The following is a 22,143-nucleotide window of genomic DNA, read 5'->3' as shown; positions in this document are numbered from 1 at the left end:
AAACTCTAAAATTATATGTCTATACCTAACACTAACATCATGATACTGTTACAATTAATTTTTTTTTTAAATTAAATAGAGTAGACTTTTTTGAGATAACGTTATCGACTTTTTCCGACCAAACTTTCGATTTCGTCCTTTCATCAAAAAGTCGATTGTTCAAATAATCGACAATAGAACCCTAATTTTTAGCTGCAAAAACTGCACAGATGTTCATTAGTGTCTGGCAGCTTTATTAATACAAAAACAAAACACAAAAAATATTTGCGATTTTTTATTCAGAAAATAGTAAAAATATTTTAAAAATATACAAAAAGTGTCTATAAATTATAAAAATATTAAATAATTTTTAGTGTACAATAAAGCTTACAAATTAATCGTACTCCACTGTATAAATGGTCAATACGGGAACAATTATGATATGTTAATTAAATTAACAACTTAACTTTTGTGAAAACTTCCCGTACTAATTTTTGAAAAAGAATTTCTTTTAAAAAAAATGTCAAGAAAATGAAATACTTTATTAATTTCAATAATATTTCTTTGTAAAACAAAGAAATATATATATAAAACTAATTCCATTTTACACGGTTAGCTAAGAGGTAGGTGGGTGGTAAAAGAAAAAAACTGTATACAGTGATTTTCCGTATAAAAAAATAATAACTTTGATAAACTTTATAAATAAGTGACAATATGAAATCATCAAAACATCGTACAGCGCGTCTCTCGAGTTTGGCGGAAGATATGGGTATGACAATACCAGATGAGACACCATATCGTGCGAGACTACACCATCTATTTGCCCAAATTGAGAAGGAGTTTGAAATGTTGTATTTGGAAAACCTTAGCTGTAAGTAAAAGTATTAATAATTTTATAATGTACCCCAACGAGACTGTTATTTTTACGAAATAGTACAAGAGAAGTTAGACAATTACACCAATAAAGATTCTATACAATCATATGAACGTTCAACCTCAACGAATCCCAGTGGCGGTGGAACTAATGCCGCCTCAGCGGTTATACCCGTATCTGGACATGATGATGCAGATAATGCGACGGGACCAACATCCGCTTCGGGCAGCAAAAGCTTAAAATCCAAGTTCACCTCTAGTGGAGGTAAAGTTAAAGCTAGTCATAAAATTAAGGCCCAAACTAGTCGTATTGTATCGAGCTTTAAGGCTCAATCGGTAGTGAGTACGGTAATGCGAGAATTCTGCGGCCATAAGGATGGTGTTTGGCAAGTGGCTGCTAAAGTTGGACAACCTATAATAGGTACTGCATCAGCAGATCACACCGCTTGCATATGGGGCATAGAGAGTGGTCGTTGTTTGTTGCAGTATACGGGACATGTTGGATCGGTCAATTCGATTAAATTCCATCAAAATCGTGACTTAGTATTGACCGGTAGTGGCGATGGTACGGCGCATATATGGCAGGCCGCTGTAAATTGGGAAGTTTCAAAGTAAGTTAAAACAGGTATTTAAATTTATTTATTTAAAGTATTTTATTTATTGAAAGTATCATACAATATTAAATTTATAACATTCAATGATTCAATAGTGTGGACTACTAGGCCACTATATTATTTTTTACAAATTTAGCTTTTAGTGACATTTTCCCTTTTTAAAAATTTAAATTTTTTCCAAACCATTTCGTTTTTCACCAAAAATTTATTTAAGAAAAAATTGTTCACCAAAAATTTATTTAAGAAAAAAAATTTTGAATCGAAAAATAGTTTTCTGGTATTTTTTGTTTAAATTATTAACCCTTTAATATGAGTTTTGCATTCCGTTTGTAATTTCTACAATTTTTATTTCCGACCCCATAAAGTATATACATTAGACCGAGTCGAAATCGTATAGCAGTAACGCAATCAACGGAAAATTCTAAGAAAAACTATTAAAAAAATATGTATTGAAATATCATTGGATAAAAGACGAAATTCGCAAGATAGGATTTCATTTTAGACCTATGGAAAATTTCTTAGAATTTTCCGTAGAATGCGTTTCTGCTATACGATTTTTCTGGATTGTTGTATATAGCGGAGTCGATATAGAAATGCCCGCTACAATTTTTTTTTTCATCCTAATTTATTTTCACAAAATTTTTTTTGTACAAACAATTTTTTTCACCAACATTTTTATCTTAAGTATGCATTGGATATTTATGATTATACACAGGTGAATATACCTTAGGAGAACAGGAACTAACACAAAACTTGTTTCGTGAATAGTTCCAAAGTGATAGGGTTCTAGTTTAAACTCTTTATATGTATGTACCTGTCACTTTAACATGGCGTTGTCCCTGGAGGGGATAAGTTGACACCATTTAAGCACTCTGTGATATGTCACGGAACTAATCAAAAGCATTCGTTTTTTTGATATTTTAATACTGGTCATTTTGGTCATACTGGTCATTTTATTAAAATACTTTTACCAGATTTTTTGAAAAATTCATTGATAAAAAATGTAGTTCACAAATTATAAATTGTACAAGTCAAGTGATAGTCATCTTTAATCATATCACGAGGCTTGTTCGTTTAAAACAATTGACACAAATTTACCGCAGGGCAGCTCTCTTGCGTGTTTTTAAATAAAACTTGCAGTTTTCTTATGGCATGTCAGCAATTTCTGAAAAGATTTTGTGAAAATCTAGAAAACTGTGCAACATTTATCTAATTTCGATTTAAGAACTTATTGTTGCTAAGGAACGATATGTGGATGGAAATAAAGTTGTTTTAAATACGTGTACATTTTGGATTATCTATGATAAACATTATTACAATTCATTACCATAGCATAATATAATAAACAACTTTATTTCTAACTGCAGGAAGGGACATTCATCTGAAGAAGAACTTGATGACAGCGATGGTCAAGCGGAAGATCGAGATCGTGTGGATACATTGCGTACACCACTGTGTGAATTTACAGGTCCAGGCGGTCATTTATCCGTTGTTGTTGCCGCAGACTGGTTACCTAATATGGATCAAATAATAACAGGTAGTTGGGATCGTACTGCTATTTTATGGGATGTGGAAACGAGAGAACCTTTACAGCCTTTAACAGGACATGATCACGAATTGACTCATGTTTCATCACATCCTACGCAGAGATTAGTAGTAACAGCTTCTAGAGATTCAACATTTCGCCTATGGGACTTTCGAGATCCTATACCGGGTGTTTCCGTATTTCAGGGACACACAGAGTAAGTCAACAACTAATGAATGAAATGAAAAAGTTCGTTTGAAATTTATATTTCCAAAATTCTTTAAAAGGAGTGTAACATCAACTGTTTTTACCAAAGATGATAAAGTAGTATCGGGATCTGATGATCGCACTGTTAAAGTTTGGGAATTACGAAATATGCGTTCTGCTTTAACAACTATACGTACTGATGCTTCAGTAAATCGTTTGGCGGTGTCCAGCGGTGGTATTATAGCAATTCCACATGACAATAGACAAATTCGTTTATTTGATTTGAATGGCCAAAGAGTGGCACGCTTGCCACGCACTAGTAGACAGGTGAGTTAAACAAATATGTACATTTGTTTATGTAAAATATTAAAAAAAAAAATACTTTTAAAATCAAATAATTTTTCTTTTAGGGTCATAGACGTATGGTATCGTCAGTGGCATGGGCTGAAGAACCATTACTAAACTGTGATCTCTTTTCATGTGGTTTTGATCGTAGAGTATTTGGGTGGTCCATAATTTTACCAAAGGATAATTGAAAACTAATAAAATCTTCCCAATTGAAATAATATCATGCTACATTAATTTTTCCAATTTTGTTACTGTTTATTTGTTACAAAAAACTCTGTGGAAAAAACAAAAACAAAACTGTTAATATTTTCTATAAATATTTTACCAAAATCGATCAATTTTGCACTAATACTCATGATTTTTCGATGTTATATATATTTTTTTTTTCGAATAAACACATAACTCCCTCCATTGTCACAAATTTACTATATTACTACTTATTATACATTTTCATGCCAAATTATGGGAGATCATAATTAGTAAATAATTTTTTTCTTATTATAGTCAAAATATCAATCATACATATATATACATTAGGGTGGCCCCGTTTGTATGGAGAAAAAATAAGGTATCGATGTTCCCGCCTAAAATGAAAATTTGATTCATTCTAAGACTACGTTTTGAAATTTTTTCGTCCTGGGGTCAATATTTGGCGAGCTGGATCAAAGGATAAAAAGGTCCTTTTTTGAGGTTTTTTACATTTTTTCCATATTTCTTCCAAAGGAAGTATATGTAAATTTGGTATCATATGAAAGGTCTTTGAGAGACGCATTGAATTAGTTAAAAGAAATTTAAAAAAAAAAAAATTTAATTAAAAAATTTTAAAAATTTTCGACTAAATTTTAGTTTTTTTTAATTTTTTCATAGAATTTATTCAAATACATAGATGAAATTTCTTGATCATAAACATCATGTAATTTCACCGAAATGGTTTTTCTCGTTTTTTAAAATTCAATCCAGTTCAATGTTTATTCAAATTTGTTTAAACCTAATTTCATCCCTATCTGACAATCTCTGTACTCAATTCATAGTATATGTATGGGCATCAAAATAACTCAAATTTTATAAGCTTTCCATCGATGTATAAATTCTTATACTTTTCTTTTGTTACACTACGAATATTTAAATTTAAGCTAAAACATTTACTATACATCGCGCTATAATGATTATTTTAATGTTATTCCTTTGGAATGTTGTTGTTAATTTTAAGTAACATGTGAAAAACTGCTTAACAGATAGGGATGAAATTGGGTTTAAACAAATTTGAATAAACATTGAACTGGACTGAATTTTAAAAAACGAGAAAAACCATTTCGGTGAAATTACATGATGTTTATGATCAAGAAATTTCATCTATGTATTTGAATAAATTCTATGAAAAAATTAAAAAAAACTAAAATTTTGTCGAAAATTTTTAAAATTTTTTAATTAAATTTTTTTTTTTTAAATTTCTTTTAACCAATTGAATGCGTCTCTCAAAGACCTTTCATATGATACCAAATTTACATATACTTCCTTTGGAAGAAATATGGAAAAAATGTGAAAAACCCCAAAAAAGGACCTTTTTATCCTTCGATCCAGCTCGCCAAATATTGACCCCAGGACGAAAAAAATTCAAAACGTAGTCTTAGAATGAATCAAATTTTCATTTTAGGTGGGAACATCCGCAACTTAAATTTTGGGGCCACCCTAATATACATACGTACGTGTTTAGTATTCATGTTATAACATGCATTCGTAGTTTATTAAGTATATTTTTAAAAATTGTTAATCATTTAAAAAAAAATAATAATAAGAGAATAAACTATTTAATTACTACGTACATATTACTATTACAACTAAAAAAACTAACACATTTTAAATGTTGCTTATTGAACACTCTAAACAAATGGAATTTTAGAAATGAATGTCATATTTACATACATATGTTATTATACGTATTGTGGTTTTATTAGAAAATCCTAACTTTTATTAATGAAAAAAATAATAAATACACATCTATATTAAAACAAACCGTTTGAGTACTTAATTAATGAAAATATCAGACTACTTACTACTTGCCATAAAATATGAATACATTTTTAATAATTAATTAATGCAATAAACAGACCTGAGACACCTGCATTAAAGAGGCTAATGCATTGAAAATTTTTCCACATTAAAATGAAATCAATTATCACTAACTTTAACAAATACACACAGTTACTAAAGTATACGTACGATCGACGTTTTGGGATTTTTTTTAAAAATCTATATAAATAAAAATACAAGGCCTGACTCATTCATTCACTCACTCATTACTGATAAGTCAGTGAATGATTGAGTCAGGTTCTCAAATTATTTTCAAATCATTATGAATAACGTGCTGTTTTTCTATAGCGAACGAGTACTTTGTGTGAAAATTTATGTGTTTTGTTTCTATAGCGAACGAATGCTTTGAGTGGACCTTTTATATGTATTTTGTTTTTGTTACAATAACAAAACACATGTTAAATTTTCACTCAAAGTACTCGTTCGCTATAGAAAAACAGCACATAAAAAATCAATTTTTGTTCAGAAATATGAGTGATTACAGATCGAGCTCCTTTTCTTGATTAAACGTTTATTGGCCAAGTTACTAACGATTTCAGATATATGTACAGAATATCTGAAATCGTGTTTTGTACATAAATATGAGTGATCACAGATCGAGCTCCTTTTCTTGATTAAACGCTTATTGGCCAAGTTATTAGCGAATTTAGATATTTTGAGATTTTATATAAAAAATTGGTTTTTTTTCAGAAATATGAGTGATCACAGATCGAGCTGCTTTTCTTGATTAAACGCTTCTTGGCCAAGTTATTAACGAATTTAGATATTTTGAGTTTTTATATAAAAAATCGATTTTTTGTTAGAAATATGAGTGATCACAGATCGAGCTCCTTTTCTTGATTAAACGATTGTTGGTCAAGTTACTGACGATTTTTGATATTGTGAGTTTTTATATAAAAAATCGAGTTTTTGTCAGAAATATGAGTGATCACAGATCGAGCTCTTTTTCTTGATTAAACGCTTATTGACCAAGTTATTAGCGAATTTAGATGTTTTTTTGTTAAGAATTAGTGTGCTGATCACAGATCGAGCTCGTTTTCTTGATTAAACGCTTATTGGCCAATTATTAATGATTTAAGATATTGTGAGTTTTTATAGAAGTAATCTAATTTTGGTCTGAAATATGAGTGATCACAGATCGATGTATTTTGCAAATGTATTTAATAAGTGGGCGTATTAGTGGACGTGGACAATTTTTATTTCTGTAAAAACTTTTGCGGACTATTGCGAAGATTAAAAAAAAATTAGCCAAATCGGCCAGGTGTCCTGCGATTTTGGATATATTGGGGTGGTCAATTTTTCTTTCAGTAAAAACTTAAATTGGATTACTATGAACATTTAAACAAAAAATTAGCCGATTTCCGATAAATCTTAAAAAGTGGGCGTGGTCAATTTTTCATTCCGTAAGAACCTATGTTGGACTATGACCAACATTTAAAAAAAATTGTCTAAATCGGTCCGGCCGTTCTCAACTGATGCAATTACCAACGAACGAAACGTTTGACATTTGAGAAGGGGTTTGATTTCAAATCATTTCAAACCGCCGTTGCTGCTGTTATTTTGAAAAACCAGAAAACCCAACTCCTTTTACCAGGTTATTTAAAATAAACACACTTTTTAAGTTTGCTCCTTAATTTACTTTTTCATAATTATAAACAGTCTTATTTATAAAACAATTATAGGAAAGGTCTGCGAAAAGTACTTAGTGTAAAACATTAAAAATAACGATTAAAAAATTGGGTATAAAACTAAAAAAATACTAATGTTATGAATAATTTAACTCCCTAGACATGTAATAGTATCATTATTAGTAAAAAATACTTTAACCAAACGTTGACAACTGGTGGGTAACGCCAACAAACGGTTCAATGTAGTCGATGAAGATGACGAGGAAGAGGAGTTATACGAACTAGATTCGCTAAAATAATAAAAACAGTTATGTTAAAGATATGATATAATTTCAAAAATGAAAACATTACCTCATGGGTGTTAATTTTTTAACATCCCATACTCTTAAACTGCCATCACGACAACCTGAGGCTAAATGTCTGCCATTCGAACTCCAAGCTATGCTGGTAATCATGGCTGTATGATCTTTAAGTTCGTTTAGCTGTGAACCGGCTGCTAAATCGAATATACGGATTTTAGACTCTTCGCCACCGGCTGCCAACATTTTACCATCGGGACTAAAGCAAATACTACTAACTGGTTGTTTGCAATCAGAAAATACACGCATCAGCTTCCCACTAGTAACACACCATAAACGCACCGAGGAATCTGCAGAGCCAGTGGCAATATAATTACCATTAGGATGAAAAGCCAAACACTAAAAATATTAACGTTTAATATAGATTTTCATAGGATTAAAAATGTTATGTTGTTTACTTCAACATCTTGTGTGTGCCCGACGTAGGTTATTAGGGGAAATTCTTTTTCTAAAGACCACAGTCGCGCTGTTAAATCTTTAGAACCTGTCGCCACATACATTCCCACTGGACTTTCATCCATACACCATATTGGGTAACGGTGACCTCTATATATTCCACCACAATTTAAATTCTCAGCTCGCCAACAACGCATACAACCGTCTTTTGAACTACTATATATAAGAGGGTAATGTGTAGAAAATTTTATGTCTGTTATACCCGCACTATGACCACGTAAACTCACACCTCCATAGGAATTGCTAAAAAAGGATAATATTTTAAGCTTTGTTTATTGTTGGCAGAACAGTACTTACTATGAGTTGTCCATATATTTCTTTTGATAATATTTTTCTTGAAAATATTCCTTTTGGAGATCTTTGGTTGCATGCTGACACTTTATATCTTCTTCGATTTCATCCTCATCTTCCTCAACAAAATTATTCATTTCCCAACTGCAGTGCGAGGAGGAAAAACGTTCATATAGACTTCTACCCCGCATTGAGTGTTGATTCATTTGCCATAATTGTATAAGAGAATTATTAAAACCAGCCACTAAATGACATTCCTGAGGATCTAATGCTGCAGATGTAAGACTACAAAAAAAAGGAATAACAATAAGTTAACCTTATTTCAAGATACTTGATTTACTTACCCTTGACTTTTATCGGCAATTCTAACAATACGAGGAAACTCAAGAGAATTTTTAAAAATTTGTTCCCTTGAATCTTTGATTGTTTTTAAACATTGCTTAACATTACGAATAGTATCTCTTACATTGGAGGTAGCACCACCTTCTAAGGAATCTCCTTCTGATTTTATTGTACTTTCAGGTTGCTCTTCTGGTGGTCTTTTATTCGACGAATGCGTCTTCTCTGTGGATGAATGCGTTTTTATTTTAAGTGTAGGGGCTAATTCACTATCATCTTCGTCCTCTAGATGATCTTCTGGTGATATAAAGATTGTTTCTTCTGTATGCTGACGAATTTCATGGTCCATTATGTGGACATGTATCCATGTGTTGAGTAAATTCAATATCAAAACATGTCCCCTTTTCTCTAAAAATCTTCGCAGTATATTTACCACTGCTTCGCAGGTATGAATTTCATGTTTGGCAGAACGGAATTGTGCCACATCAGGATCTAATTCCAAAGTATCTAATTTTTGGCAAGCGGAGATTTTTTGTATTAATTTCATAAAATAATCCTGCTCCGGATCTTCTTCGGCGTAAGCTTCCCTGGCAAAACGTATATTTAAATGTTGCCAACCAGAATCCAAATTAACATCGTTGGACGGCAGTGAACAACCATTAATTTTGGTGGCAAAAGGAGCTTCGTACGTTTCGACGGGTGCCACTAAGTGTGAATATTTGCGCAAAAAGTCTACGGCTGCCTTTGTTTCGCGACCCTTTATTAATTCTATGTACAAGTGTGCCAACAAGGGGGCATAAAAACGCTTCAATTCCCCTCGTACTTCTTCTGTTTGAGATTCTATAAATTGAGAAAATCTACGGGAAAAATAAAAACAATTATTGAATTTACAATGAAATTTATAGCACAATATCCGAATGCTATTTTTTGTTTACCTTGAAAATTGTTGATCCACCATATTATAGTTGTTGGTTAAACACAAGACATTGGAGAAGACAAATGAGTTGCCGCCATGCAAATCTGAATCAAGCATTTTTTGCAAAACAAAGTTTTTTCTATTTTGCAACAACACCAATTCGGATTTGCGAAATTTTTCACTTCCCTGAAATAGGACATAAAATACACAAAAATTAAATAACTTTTATCTAAATGCATTTTTCCATTTTTACTTGCCACAAAATTTTTTTGCTTCAGGTACATGCCCACAGCCGTGCGCAAAATGTCGGTTTTAGATTTTTTTGACTTGTTGCCACTACACAATGGACTAGATGCATGATGATTACTTGGAACACTCATTTGTTGATAGTTTTTTTAATACTTTGTCGTTTTTTTTTTTATTTATTTTTGTTTATAATAGTTTTTCGCACGAATTCCGTCTGTTCTACACAAAAACAGAGATAGTCTATTAGTTTAAAATTGCTACCGCCAGATGGTGCGATACTAGTTTTTACAGATGTTTTTAGAAATCGTGTGTGTGTGATAAAAACAGGCAAAAAACTGGGGAAATATGAAAGAAAAATGGAGTATTCGTTATATGATAATGTCGATAGCACCGCTTCCGGCCAAGGCGAATTCATACAAGGTGGTGTCAGTTCTACAAAAACAACGATTGGTCTTAACAAATGTCAAAAAACCAAAATGAAAAATTAAACAAATAAGTATTTAAACTTAATATAGTGTAGATAATTGATTAGTGAGGGCTTTAATTATTTATGTAAACAATACATTTTTTGTTAATAAGCTTAGAATATATAGATATATAAATATAAAAACAAGCTTTGACAGTTGTTAGAACCAAAAAGCGAAAAAAAAATTATCAGCTGTTTGACTGACTCCACCTTGTATAAATTCGCCTTGCTTCCGGTGCATTTATAACTTGTTTTGATAATTGAACTGTTAATTTACGTGTATTTGTTGTGGCGAAAAATATAACAAACCCAAAAGCAAAAACAACAACAGGCAACTATGACAGTTCAATTAACTTTTAACAAAAATAAAGTACCAGTTGTTTTTGTACATGTTGTAGTTCTGTCGTCTCCTTCTATAAATTCGCCTAGGCACCATTCATAATTTTTTTCTTAAATTTGTTTAAGGTTCGAGCCAGGGCACACTTAGAAAGGTGATTGCATCACTACAACAAAAATAATTAGTGAATTCGCCTGTATTTATTTCAATTCGCTTTCACCTTGTTAAATACGCCTTGGTTCGAGATGTCAAATTCATTATTGTTGCGAATCAAGGCGTATTTATTTATTAAATGCACCTTGGTTGCGAATACTACAATCAAGATTAATTGATCCTTAAGCTGTCAAATTCACAAATTCACGTAACACTGCAGCCACACGATCAAGTTTTTCTGATAGTCTTTTACATATACTGTTTGTCAAAATTTATAAAAATTGAAAGCTGTGACGTAGGCAGCACGCAACTTGAAAACAATTTTAGTACAAATTGGGAAAAAACCTGTAATCAGCTGTTTTCTTGAAAGAAAAATTGAAAACCAACTTGAATGAGAAATTGAATGCAAGTTCGTTTCAATTCTTAAAAGTGTGAGTGTATTAGTAAAAAAGTGTGAGTGTATTAAAACTTGAAAGGCAAAACTTGATCCAAGGCAAAGTAAATTAATAAAGTAGCGACAGTACTACAACAAATACAACATTTACAAAAACCACAAGCAATTTTGTTTTTGGTTTAAGGTCTGAGCTGTCAAAGTTGCCTGTTGTTGTTTTTGCTTTTGGGCTTGTTGTATTTTTCGCCACAACAACCACAAGTGAATTGACAGATCAGACCAAAGTAAAAAAAATAGTCAGCTGTTCTACTGAGTCTACTTTATTAATTTACTTTGATCCAAGGCGTATTTAACAAGGTGACAGAAGTGGCGAATTGAAATAAATACAGGCGAATTCACTTATTTTTTATATATATAGTTTGACATACGGGCGTACGGGCGAATATTTTTTATATATGTAGTTTGACATTTGTGCGTACTATTTCTATAATCAGCTGTGCTGCCGATGGCACCTTATTAAATGCACCTTGACTTGATCGTGTAACCCCCAAGTAAAAGAAACAAGAACAACATGGAGTCTTTGACAGCACATACAACATAAACAAATTGCAAGCGGCTTTTGTAATGTTGTACTCAAGGCGAATTAATACAAGGTGGTGTTAGTTCTACAAAAACAACGATTGGTCTTAACAAATGTCAAAAAACCAAAATGAAAAATTTAACAAATAAGTATTTAAACTTAATATAGTGTAGATAATTGAATAGTGAGGGCTTTACTTATTTATGTAAACAATAAATATTTTGTTAATAAGCTTAGAGTATGTATGTATTTAAATATAAAAACAAGATTTGACAATTGTTAGAACCAAAATGCGAAAAAAAAAAATTATCAGCTGTTTGACTGACTCCACCTTGTATAAATTCGCCTTGGTTGTACTTGTAGTAGAATCGACACCAGCAAGGCGTACAAGGTGCATTTAATAAGGTGCCATCGGCAGCACAGCTGATTATAGAAATAGCACGCCCAAATGTCAAACTACATATATAAAAAATATCCGCCCGTTCGCCCGTATGTCAAACTCTATATATAAAAAATAAGTGAATTCGCCTGTATTTATTTCAATTCGCCACTGCTGTCACCTTGTTACAGCAGTGGCGAATTCGCAGTGGCGAATTGAAATAAATACAGGCGAATTCACTTATTTTTTATATATAGAGTTCAAATCAATCACTATTCCGAGATTACAAAATACTTGTCATGATAAATTATTAGGTATAGTCGCTATTAGTGTTATTGCATCGTTACCCCCTGTCTATACTTTACAAATATTTATCATAACAATTAATGACGTTTGTTGTCAAGACAAAGTTGTCTGAGCCAAAGCACTAACAATTGTGTCATAACGAAGCAATAATACTAATAAATGGGGACTATTCCTGATAATTTTGTATCTTGACAACCATTTTGACGTTTATCATGATACAAATTAGGTATAGACAGGGGGTTATGACAAAATTGTTAGTGCTTCAGCACAGACAACATTGTCTTGACAACAAACGTCAATAATTGTTATAATAAATATTTGTCAAGAATAGACAATGGATATGAATTTAGTGCTTTTTTATTTTCAGTAGTACATACATACTATAAAATACGACTGAGGGTATTGTTTAATTAGTGACTAGTGTTGCCATCCTAGGACCTTTATCGCCCAATTTGATTTGGGTGAATTTTTTTTTTTTTTATATTTAGACTCTAAATTTTAGAGCAATCATCAAAAAAGTCGTCTTTTCCAGATTATCCAGTAATAAACATCTTATGCACTCACATAAAAAATTAAATAAATATCAACTAAATTTTATACATAACATCCGAAATTTGTAGGACCTTAAGTTGCGAACAAATATAAAATTATACCACTATGTTCAGCATACAAATCTGAATTTTTGCTAAAAATTAGGTTTATATCTGGAGTGGTGCCCATAAACTAGAGTTTAGGACCATATTTTTGCGGTTCATAGTTCAGAATTAAAGCCAAGTGGGCTTTAGTAAAATGTTGTTGAGGAGTTTTGGGGATACATAAACGTTAACTGGGGATGAGTACAGACAAAATACTGACAACACTGAGATACTAAAATCAGCTGTTTACTAAATTTATTTATTTCAGTTGTTGATAAAATTTCCTCGATAGCGGTTACATTTCATTAATGTGTTACTATTTAACTAAACTTAAAGATACTAAAAGCATTACGAATTTAATTTATTAAAACAAATTTAATAGCGTAAAAATGTCGTCGGAAAAATATCTGAATGAATTCTGTGATATTATTGATACTTATGGTGGACGCGATAAGGTAACGTGAAAAATAACATTGAACCAAAGAACTCTTCCCTACATACTCGTGCCATTCCCTACATACATATGTACATATTTAGAGAATTATAAACAAAGCAATTACACTTAATTGATTTCAACTAAATTATAACCATCAATTGATGGTGGGTGCAAATAAAAAAGGAAAAAATATGCATTGTTGGCAAGTTTTTATTTGTCTATTAAACTGTTACCAATAAAACAAAAAACAAAAACTATTGAAATAACTGGAAGTTGTTTAGTAACATTAGGTTGGCTCGTTCGTTGGTTTGAGCGTTGATAAACAACAGGTTTTTATTTATTTTGTTTGATTATATTATATGTATCGCTTTTGTTAAGAAAATGTTACCTATTAGTCCGTATGAACGATCGCTATGTAGGTTTGAGTTGTACGTATGATGAAAGAACAATAAATGAACTCATATGTATATAAAAACCAAATACGCGCTCGTTGTTTCAACAAGAAATGGACCTTGAATTATAATTTCTTTAAAAATAACAAATAAATTTAGTGCAACCATGCTAAAATTTCGAACATTTAAAATCAATTGTAATGATTTATTTTTTTTTTGTACTTAAGTTTTCGATAGTTGGCAATGATTTAGGCAAGATAATGTATTTCCGGATTTAAATTTTTGTTTTAACAGTCGAAACAATATGCAGTAATATTTCTGTGACAACAAGGAAAAAGTTCGTAAGTCAAGTTATGCATAAATTATTTTATTACATTTATGAAATCTTTAGGGTACTGCCACACGTTCAATATACATATATTGTGATATTTGGATCGCGATCTGGATTTAACAATATTAGGCTATTCTGCGATCCATCAATACTGCTACACGTTCAATAAGTACCGCGATACTGGATCGCGGTCAATATATGTATATTGAACGTGTAGTAGTACTTAACTCCATACAGTGTCAAATTGGTATAACAATCCGACCAGTACGTTAAATGATATTTATAATTAAAAATTAAATTTATTACGGTTTAGTATTGCAGTTGAAACTTTCAAATGCTCTCAGGTTGGTACTTTTTCCTCGTTATTTGTCATCAAAGTAACAGAAATATGGATATTTAAACAATCTGCGAGTTAGTTTTTGAAATGTATTTTTGTTTATTTATACAACCAAAGTAGACAACCGCTTTGAAACGGTACCGATAAATAGCAGTTATTTCGATAACTGTATTTTAAAGATAACGGTAATTTCATCCAGAATTAAATTATTAATAAAATTTACAATTACCTATATTTTAAATTAAATTTAAATACACTCAAATCAAAATCTTGTATTTTTACAAGCTTCTATGTTTGTTTATTTGTTTGTACCTATATTTTAGGTCAAAATTAGTAACTGAATTTTGAACCAGTTCTCGTGGCCCGAATAGTCGGAAATATGGCACTAACATAATACAGACAATGCTGTATTATGTTCGAAAATTTCGAAATTAAATTCGAAGTTTTGTTCAAAAAATTCTTAAAGCTGATAAAATAATCTCTAGATCATGCATAACCCTGATGACAATGCAATACATATTATGTTCGAAAATTCGAATATATGTATGTTCAAACATTTTTGAAAGCTATTAAAAAAAATTCTAAATCATGAGGATTCTCAAAAAAAATTTGAGGCCAATTTCAAAAATTTCCCAATTTTGAAGTTATAATTTTACTTTTCACGATAACGATATTTTAGCGATAATTTAAGTTATATCGGTAACAGTAGTTCAGCTGAAAGGGTATTTTAGGGATAACAGTAGCCAACATTGTTACAATATAATATCGTTAACCTAGCGTTTACACATGCAAGTAACAGTTGCAAAAACTCAACACATTCATACTTTTGAACTAACACAATTGTGTAAATTTACACATGCATAGTAATTGTGTTAGAACAAACGTATAAATGTGTTCAGTTACTTGCACTGTTACTTGCATGTGTAAACGCCAGGTACATGTACTCACCCAAATGACAAGAATATACAGTGTGTGAAAATACAACGTAAACTTGTTTTAAAAACTATATTCCGTAAAGTTTTCAAAAACATGACCTTTTATCAAATATGTATGGATATTTCTAAGATTTTTTTTATATTATTTATTTTCAACAACCTAGCCTTATTGGCCATAACCGGTTATAAAATTCTACTAGGTTTTCTTTTCATTAATGCCAAATGGGCTTATCGTGAAAAACCTCGTACTGCCAGTTTTCGAGATATTTCCACATTTATGTTTTCACTAAAAACTTATTTTTTTAATAGCTTTATCTCAGTAACCTGGGAAGTCCTACTATTTTTAATATTTTTTTATATTCAACAACACTTTTATTCATACAAAAAATTATTAAATAAATATAAAGTGAAAATAATAACAGACCGTAGGATTTTAGAATTGTGGACAGACTTGTGTTCAACGTACAAAAATTATATAAAACAACTAAGAGAGCTATATTCGGCCGTACCGAATCTTATATAACCTTCACAAAATTATACTATAAAATAAAAATTTTAAATATTTTTTTTTTTAGTGAAAAAAAATAATATATGGGGAAAAAATTATTTTTTAAATTTATTAGTGATTTTTTGTGATGATATTTATTGTAGGTCCGACTTACTTTGGCCTTATATACGCAGTTTCAAAGGATTTTGAATTATCTATTATTGGATATCCATATTGTCTATATTAATGACTTAATAATCCAGATATATGTAGATCAAAAATAAGTAAAAAATCGAGATTGTTCTGATTTTTTCCTTATAAATATATCAGCCATTTGTGGGCCGATTGTCTTGATTTTAAATAGCAACCGACGACAAGTAACCGGCAACATACAGATGGACATGGTTATATCGACTCCGCTATCTATAACGATTCAGAATATACATATATACTTTTTGGGGTCGCAAATGAAAAATGTAGAAATTTTTTATACGGATATCGTTGAATGTACTCCTCAATCTATAAGTATTTAGAATTGTTTTTACATGTTATAGATTATTAATACAATAATAAGTAGAACTAGCTGACGGAATGTCAATTATGTACGTATGTATAACAATTATTTTGGGTGTGTTTGCCGTATTATAATCTACGACTTCAGCTATAATTTTTAAATATTTCTTCCAGTGCTTGATTATTTTTTGAATGTATTTAATTTTGTAAGCTTTTACTGCAAATATTTGCACATAGCTAATAAAAGTTGTTATTTATTTACATAACTGTGTACTACATACTAGTAAAACGTATGCACTATTCATAATTATAATTCGTTAGCTTAGTGAGCAAATGTGATAAGTCCACTTTTATGAAAATTGAGATTTTACTACAAAACGTTTGAGTAAGCAAAACAAAACTATTTACTTATAATCATTTTACAATTACTTAATTTTTACTCGTACCACAGTTTTTTGTTCAAAATTTCAGAATTATTATATTAGTCAAATGGTAAACTAACTAAACATTCCCACGACAGCCGGTTCTACGCACCGAAATGATCCGATTTCACTCGTCCAAGGGCTGTAAACTCAGCAACCACTGCTGCTAACGAATTAAACTTTTGGAAGTTTTTAAAAAAATCGCGAATTTTAATGAAAAGATTTTGGTCTACTTTAAATAATTACTATTTAATATTCATACTAGGTTAGAGTTTATTTTGATTGATAAAAAGTTTATATTTTGATTACATTTACCACAGTTATTACTTATTGCTGGAATACATACATATATCAATTCAAAAACATATTGAATCCAGAAACAAACTGGAAAATATGCAAAAAAGCATGAATTAATATTATTGTAATACAAAATTTGGTTACAAATTACAATAAAGTGTTTTTCCAGATTGATGAGAAAAAATATTTTTGCTTTCATCAGACTGGTGGGAGCATTTCGTAGCCTAATTCATGGATTTCTCCATGGAAACTCGGGAGCCATCTTGCAGAAAACTTTCAAAATTGAAATCACTGAGCCATGTGTGATGATGCCTATGGTTTTAATTAAAATCAATGGATGTAAGATCGAGTCCTATTCGTTTTTACACGATTTTTCCGATATCTTTGTCTTGTATTGAAAATATTTAAAACGCAGTTTCTACAAAAACGTCTTAAAGTCTATAATGAGAAACTAAAAAAACAATCGTCTTAAATAATAATAGTAATATACATAATTGATTATATAAGAAATAATTGTGTAGCGTGAGTATGATGATTAATAAAATAAAACTCTTATTGTCTTCTCTGGAAATACAGCGTGTTTTACTTTTGTTTGTTTGTTTATTTTTTATTTTTTTTATTTGTAGAATAAAAAATGTCTTTTTAATTGAATTATTAATTGACGTCGTCGTTGTTTATTACTAACAATAAACGCCTCTAAGGCTGTCTCCTCCCCTAAACACCTCAAACAATCGTTCAAACACAATAAAAATATGACTCTTGTGAATAAATTATTAAAAATGTATTAACAATTTAATTTTTCTATTTTTAGTCTATTGTTGAAAATAAAAGTATTATGATGTATGTACATCATTCACATTTTAGCAATTCAGTTTCAATTTAACTAAGAACCAGTCATAAATCACACTAGAAATGTTGATTCCATTGGTCGTGTTTACATTATCATTAGTGTTATTTTATTTTTTGATTGTTTTGAAACAATCACAATTAAATGCCAACAATAATACTCAATAAATAATTGGTATTATGTTTATCTGACGAGAAAATAATTAGCTGAGTGGTACGAGTAGATGGTTTTACATTTAATATCGATGTTTTGATAGCGAAATAATAAAAAGGTGTGTTAATTTAAAGTGATTTGCATGTTCATATTTATCAATCAATTTGTGATAGTTAATTCAAAACATAAACTCGATTTTTCATATGAAGTTTTTCGAAAAGTCATTAATCTTTAGTTAAAGAATTGATTTTTTTCAGAACATGAGTGACCACAGAGCGATCATCTTTTCTTGATTAATCGCTTATTAATTATACAAAGTTATTGATGATTAATGATCGATTTTTGTTCTGAAATATAAGTGATCTCAGATTGAGCTTTATTTCTTAATTTTATGCGCATTTGCAAATTAAGTGACGTTTAAAAGTTTTTTGCGTTTTTTATTTAAAAAAAATCAAGTAAAAGTGGGGCTGTGCAGAATCTTGTATTCCATCTACCAGAGTATCCGAATTTCTAAGCTGTGATATATGTATATGTACGTATGAGAGGTCTTTCATTTGATATGCATATTGTCTACGTTCATCCAAAAATTTACTCAAATTATATACAGTGGCGGCCAGCTATTTAAAGACAAATATTTGTATTTTTTAGCGACTGAATTTTAAGTGAGATAGTGCTCAAAATTTCTTTGTGAAAATACTTTGAACATAATATGGCTAAAACAAGTGGAACTAAAAATACGAAATTTGGTCTGAATATTTTCTAATAATATAAAAAATAATTATATAAAAGTTTGCAAATATTTTTCTTTAAATATTTTTTTTTAAATTGTAGAAAAAACGTATAATTTCGTACACACAAAAAAATAATCGAGGCTATATTAACTAAGCTTGCATAGTTAATTTCTTTTTATATGAAAACTAAAAATTAAGTTTTATTATCTATGCCAATAGGTAATTCAAACTATACACTTTACCTAAAAACTATGTTAATATAACTATTGGAATTAGTAATTTGATGTTTGGTATCTTCTTCGAAGTTTTTTTGTTTATTTTATTGTCAATTGAAAATATTTTTGGTGCAAAAGGGTATGTATGAAATTATCTAAAATTTTAGTTATATTAACTAAGAAACTTTGCAAATTTTTTTTATTTTCGAAATTGTTTTTTAATTTATTTTAAAAAAGTTTTTTTTCCCAATTTTTGGTGAAAAAAAATTCGGGTTAAAAATTATTTTTTTTTTTTTTACCGATTTTGACCCTACAATTACTACTTACTATTATAGCCTTATATACATCGACTTCGCTATCTATAACGATCCAGAATATATACTTTGTGGGGTCGCAAATAAAAAATGTAGAAATTACAAACGGAATGCCAAACTTATATACTATACCCTTGCCACTCATGGTGAAGGGTATAAAAACAATCAGATTCAAATTATTTTCATACTACATGCTAATTGAGCGCTTAGTTTTCGACGTCATCTTACCCTAAACATACTAATTAAATTAAAAAATTAAATATTCAGTTTAAACTACTATTTTTGCACTTCAAATGTTGTAATAAGCTCTAAATACCTTCACTCAGTAACATTTTAGAGTTTTCCTATTCAAATCACATTGAAAAAAAGTTTCAAAAGTTTTTGTTTTTTCAGTCGTGGTTGTCATTCATTACAAGAAATTTTTTGCAATTGCAATTTTTAAAAATATAAATGTTTTAAAAAAACAAACATTTTTTTTTTAAATCAGCAATTTTACAAAACAAAAATGTTTAAAAAATTCGCAAATTTGAAGAAAAATTCTCAATTCTGTTACTCAGACAGTTACAATTTGGGTTTTTTGGTATATGGACGAGTTATTTTCGGTCTCTGGTCTAACTTAAAAGTAAAAAATTAATAATACTGTTTCCATAACAAAAAAATAACAGAGAAAAATTGCTTTTAATTTTAAGTTAAAAATTCGCATGAGTTGAGTAAAAGATAAGCTGGAGGGTATTTCCATTTTGATATAAAATATAAGTAAACGTCTATATAAACATTCAAAATAATGCGATCTTTTTAAGGAACATTTTATGGTATCAATTTATATTTTTGAAATATTATTTATATTTAAATCTAAGGATATGTATTTTAAAATATCCTTTAGCTTCGAAAAGTGGACTTTGGTGATTTAATTAGAAAATCGATGCCTTAATATAAAAAGGCCCTAACTCGTGTTTGTTTTTGTAAGTGCAGATTTTTATTTATTTCGAGATCCCCTCATGATCAATCACTGATATGCCTAAAAACATGGATATGTATGGAAAAATCTTAAGTTCAAAACATGTTGCACTAGTTTTGTTCTTAAATTTAAAATATTTGGTGTTATTTTAAAAAAGTATTCAAATTTGAATTTTTAACAATTTTTCTTGCAGGTAATGAAAGCACTTTGTTACGGCTCTAAATTAATAGCTGGCTATTATGTTGACCGTAAACCTGAATTGGCAAAACGTTATGCTATAGCTAGTTCACGCATATCAGGAGCCCGTGCAACACTACGTTTAATTGATGATATACCCATGATACAATATGCATTGGAATATGGCTGGGGACAAAATGTAAGTATATAACAGTTATATAACATAATATGTATGTATATTAAAGAATTTATCTAAAATAGGAAAGTGATCGTACTATGGCTGTGCTGGGTGTAACAGCCAATATAATAGATCTGTTATATTATCCGGTGGAGAAACTATGCTGGTTGTCGGAGCATAAAATAATTGATTTAAAAAACGCCGATTATTGGGATAATGTGAATACAGTTTTTTGGGTAATAGGAGTCTATTTAAATCTAATGCGGTAAGTAGATATATTTTATAGACAAGTCAAATAATTTCTTTGTTATCAAAATCGAAATTGATATTTTTTAACATTAACTTATGTTTTTAATGAAATATTTTAGTACGTTGCGCAATTTTGGTATAAATCAACAAAAAATTAATCAAATTAAGGATCCCAAGTAAGTTTGTGTAATCAATTTCATTTTTCCTATATGTATTTCCATTAACACATAATTTCATTTATTTTTTTAGAAAATCTCCTGAAGATGAGCTTAAAATTAAAAAGCAGCGACTCGAAATCCTATCTTTAATAAGATTATCCTTAGATTTCGTGCATGCCGCCAGCTATTTACCCAGAGGTTATTTATGGGGTGGCAAATTATCTACATTCCAAATTGGTGCTGTTGGCACTTTGTCTGCCGGTATAGGAATTTATCAAATTTTTGCGAAACGGAAGCTAAACAAATAAAATTTATGTATTTGTGTCTCATCAGTTTTGATTAAAACCTGATTTTTTCTTTTGTTATTTGTATTTTGTAAAATGTGTGTATTTGTATTTTAAGCTAGTCAGAATAATATTTATACATACTCTATATTATTTTTGAAAAATGTTGTAAACAAAAAAAAGATAAAATAAGCAATATTTACATTAAACAAATTCTTGCTTTTAGTTTTAAGTTTTTATCGTGTTAATGGAACAAACGTCACCGAAATTTAAAAAAAATATAAATAAAATGCTACTATTTTTGAAATAAAACCATGAAAGTATTTTTTAATGTTTTCATTAGTTTTTTAAATTCTCAATAAAAAACTTTAAACTTAGTTTTTAAGTAATGAAAAAATTCGAAAATATAAATATGAGTTTGTCATTCGAACCCATTCTGGATCTTTTTTTTTTTTTATTGATTCTTCAATTACATAACCGAGCCCTTAAGGGCCTTATATGGATAATTATAGATGGTGGAGTCGAATCATGTTGGTTCATCATTATATCAGGTATGATCCTGGATCGGTTGCTATTGAAAATCCAAAAACTAGGTCCATAATAAGCGGAT

At 29.9% G+C, this 22,143-nt stretch overlaps 3 protein-coding genes across 4 annotated transcripts; 2 read left to right on the top strand and 1 right to left on the bottom strand.

The window, feature by feature from the left end:
• Positions 1–491: 491 nt before the first annotated feature.
• On the top strand, positions 492–5,559 carry Wdr37 (WD repeat domain 37). Its single transcript, XM_065516042.1, has 5 exons — positions 492–850; positions 914–1,463; positions 2,834–3,208; positions 3,279–3,525; positions 3,609–5,559. The coding sequence occupies exons 1-5, from the start codon at positions 694–696 to the stop codon at positions 3,732–3,734; spliced, it is 1,455 nt and encodes a 484-aa protein (XP_065372114.1). The 5' UTR covers positions 492–693; the 3' UTR covers positions 3,735–5,559.
• Positions 5,560–7,251: 1,692 nt separating this feature from the next.
• wda (will decrease acetylation) lies at positions 7,252–10,039 on the bottom strand. Its single transcript, XM_065516041.1, has 7 exons — positions 9,884–10,039; positions 9,646–9,812; positions 8,716–9,567; positions 8,378–8,656; positions 8,023–8,323; positions 7,617–7,963; positions 7,252–7,555 (listed from the first exon to the last, which is right to left on the bottom strand). Exons 1-7 carry the CDS (start codon positions 10,004–10,006, stop codon positions 7,414–7,416), a joined length of 2,211 nt encoding a protein of 736 aa, XP_065372113.1. The 5' UTR covers positions 10,007–10,039; the 3' UTR covers positions 7,252–7,413.
• A 3,343-nt stretch (positions 10,040–13,382) lies between these two features.
• On the top strand, positions 13,383–21,845 carry Pex11c (Peroxin 11c). 2 transcript variants are annotated; one of them, XM_065509483.1, is made up of 5 exons: positions 13,383–13,574; positions 20,681–20,863; positions 20,926–21,107; positions 21,211–21,267; positions 21,341–21,845. In XM_065509483.1, exons 1-5 carry the CDS (start codon positions 13,509–13,511, stop codon positions 21,555–21,557), a joined length of 705 nt encoding a protein of 234 aa, XP_065365555.1. In that variant the 5' UTR covers positions 13,383–13,508; the 3' UTR covers positions 21,558–21,845. The 2 variants fall into 2 exon arrangements, with proteins under 2 accessions (XP_065365555.1, XP_065365561.1); XM_065509489.1 differs by lacking the exon at positions 13,383–13,574 and adding an exon at positions 18,172–18,387.
• Positions 21,846–22,143: the final 298 nt, after the last annotated feature.

The sequence above is a fragment of the Calliphora vicina genome, chromosome 1 (assembly GCF_958450345.1).
Source record: "Calliphora vicina chromosome 1, idCalVici1.1, whole genome shotgun sequence".
In the NCBI taxonomy this organism is placed as follows: Eukaryota; Metazoa; Arthropoda; class Insecta; order Diptera; family Calliphoridae; genus Calliphora; species Calliphora vicina.
This window is presented reverse-complemented; position numbering and strand designations above follow the sequence as displayed.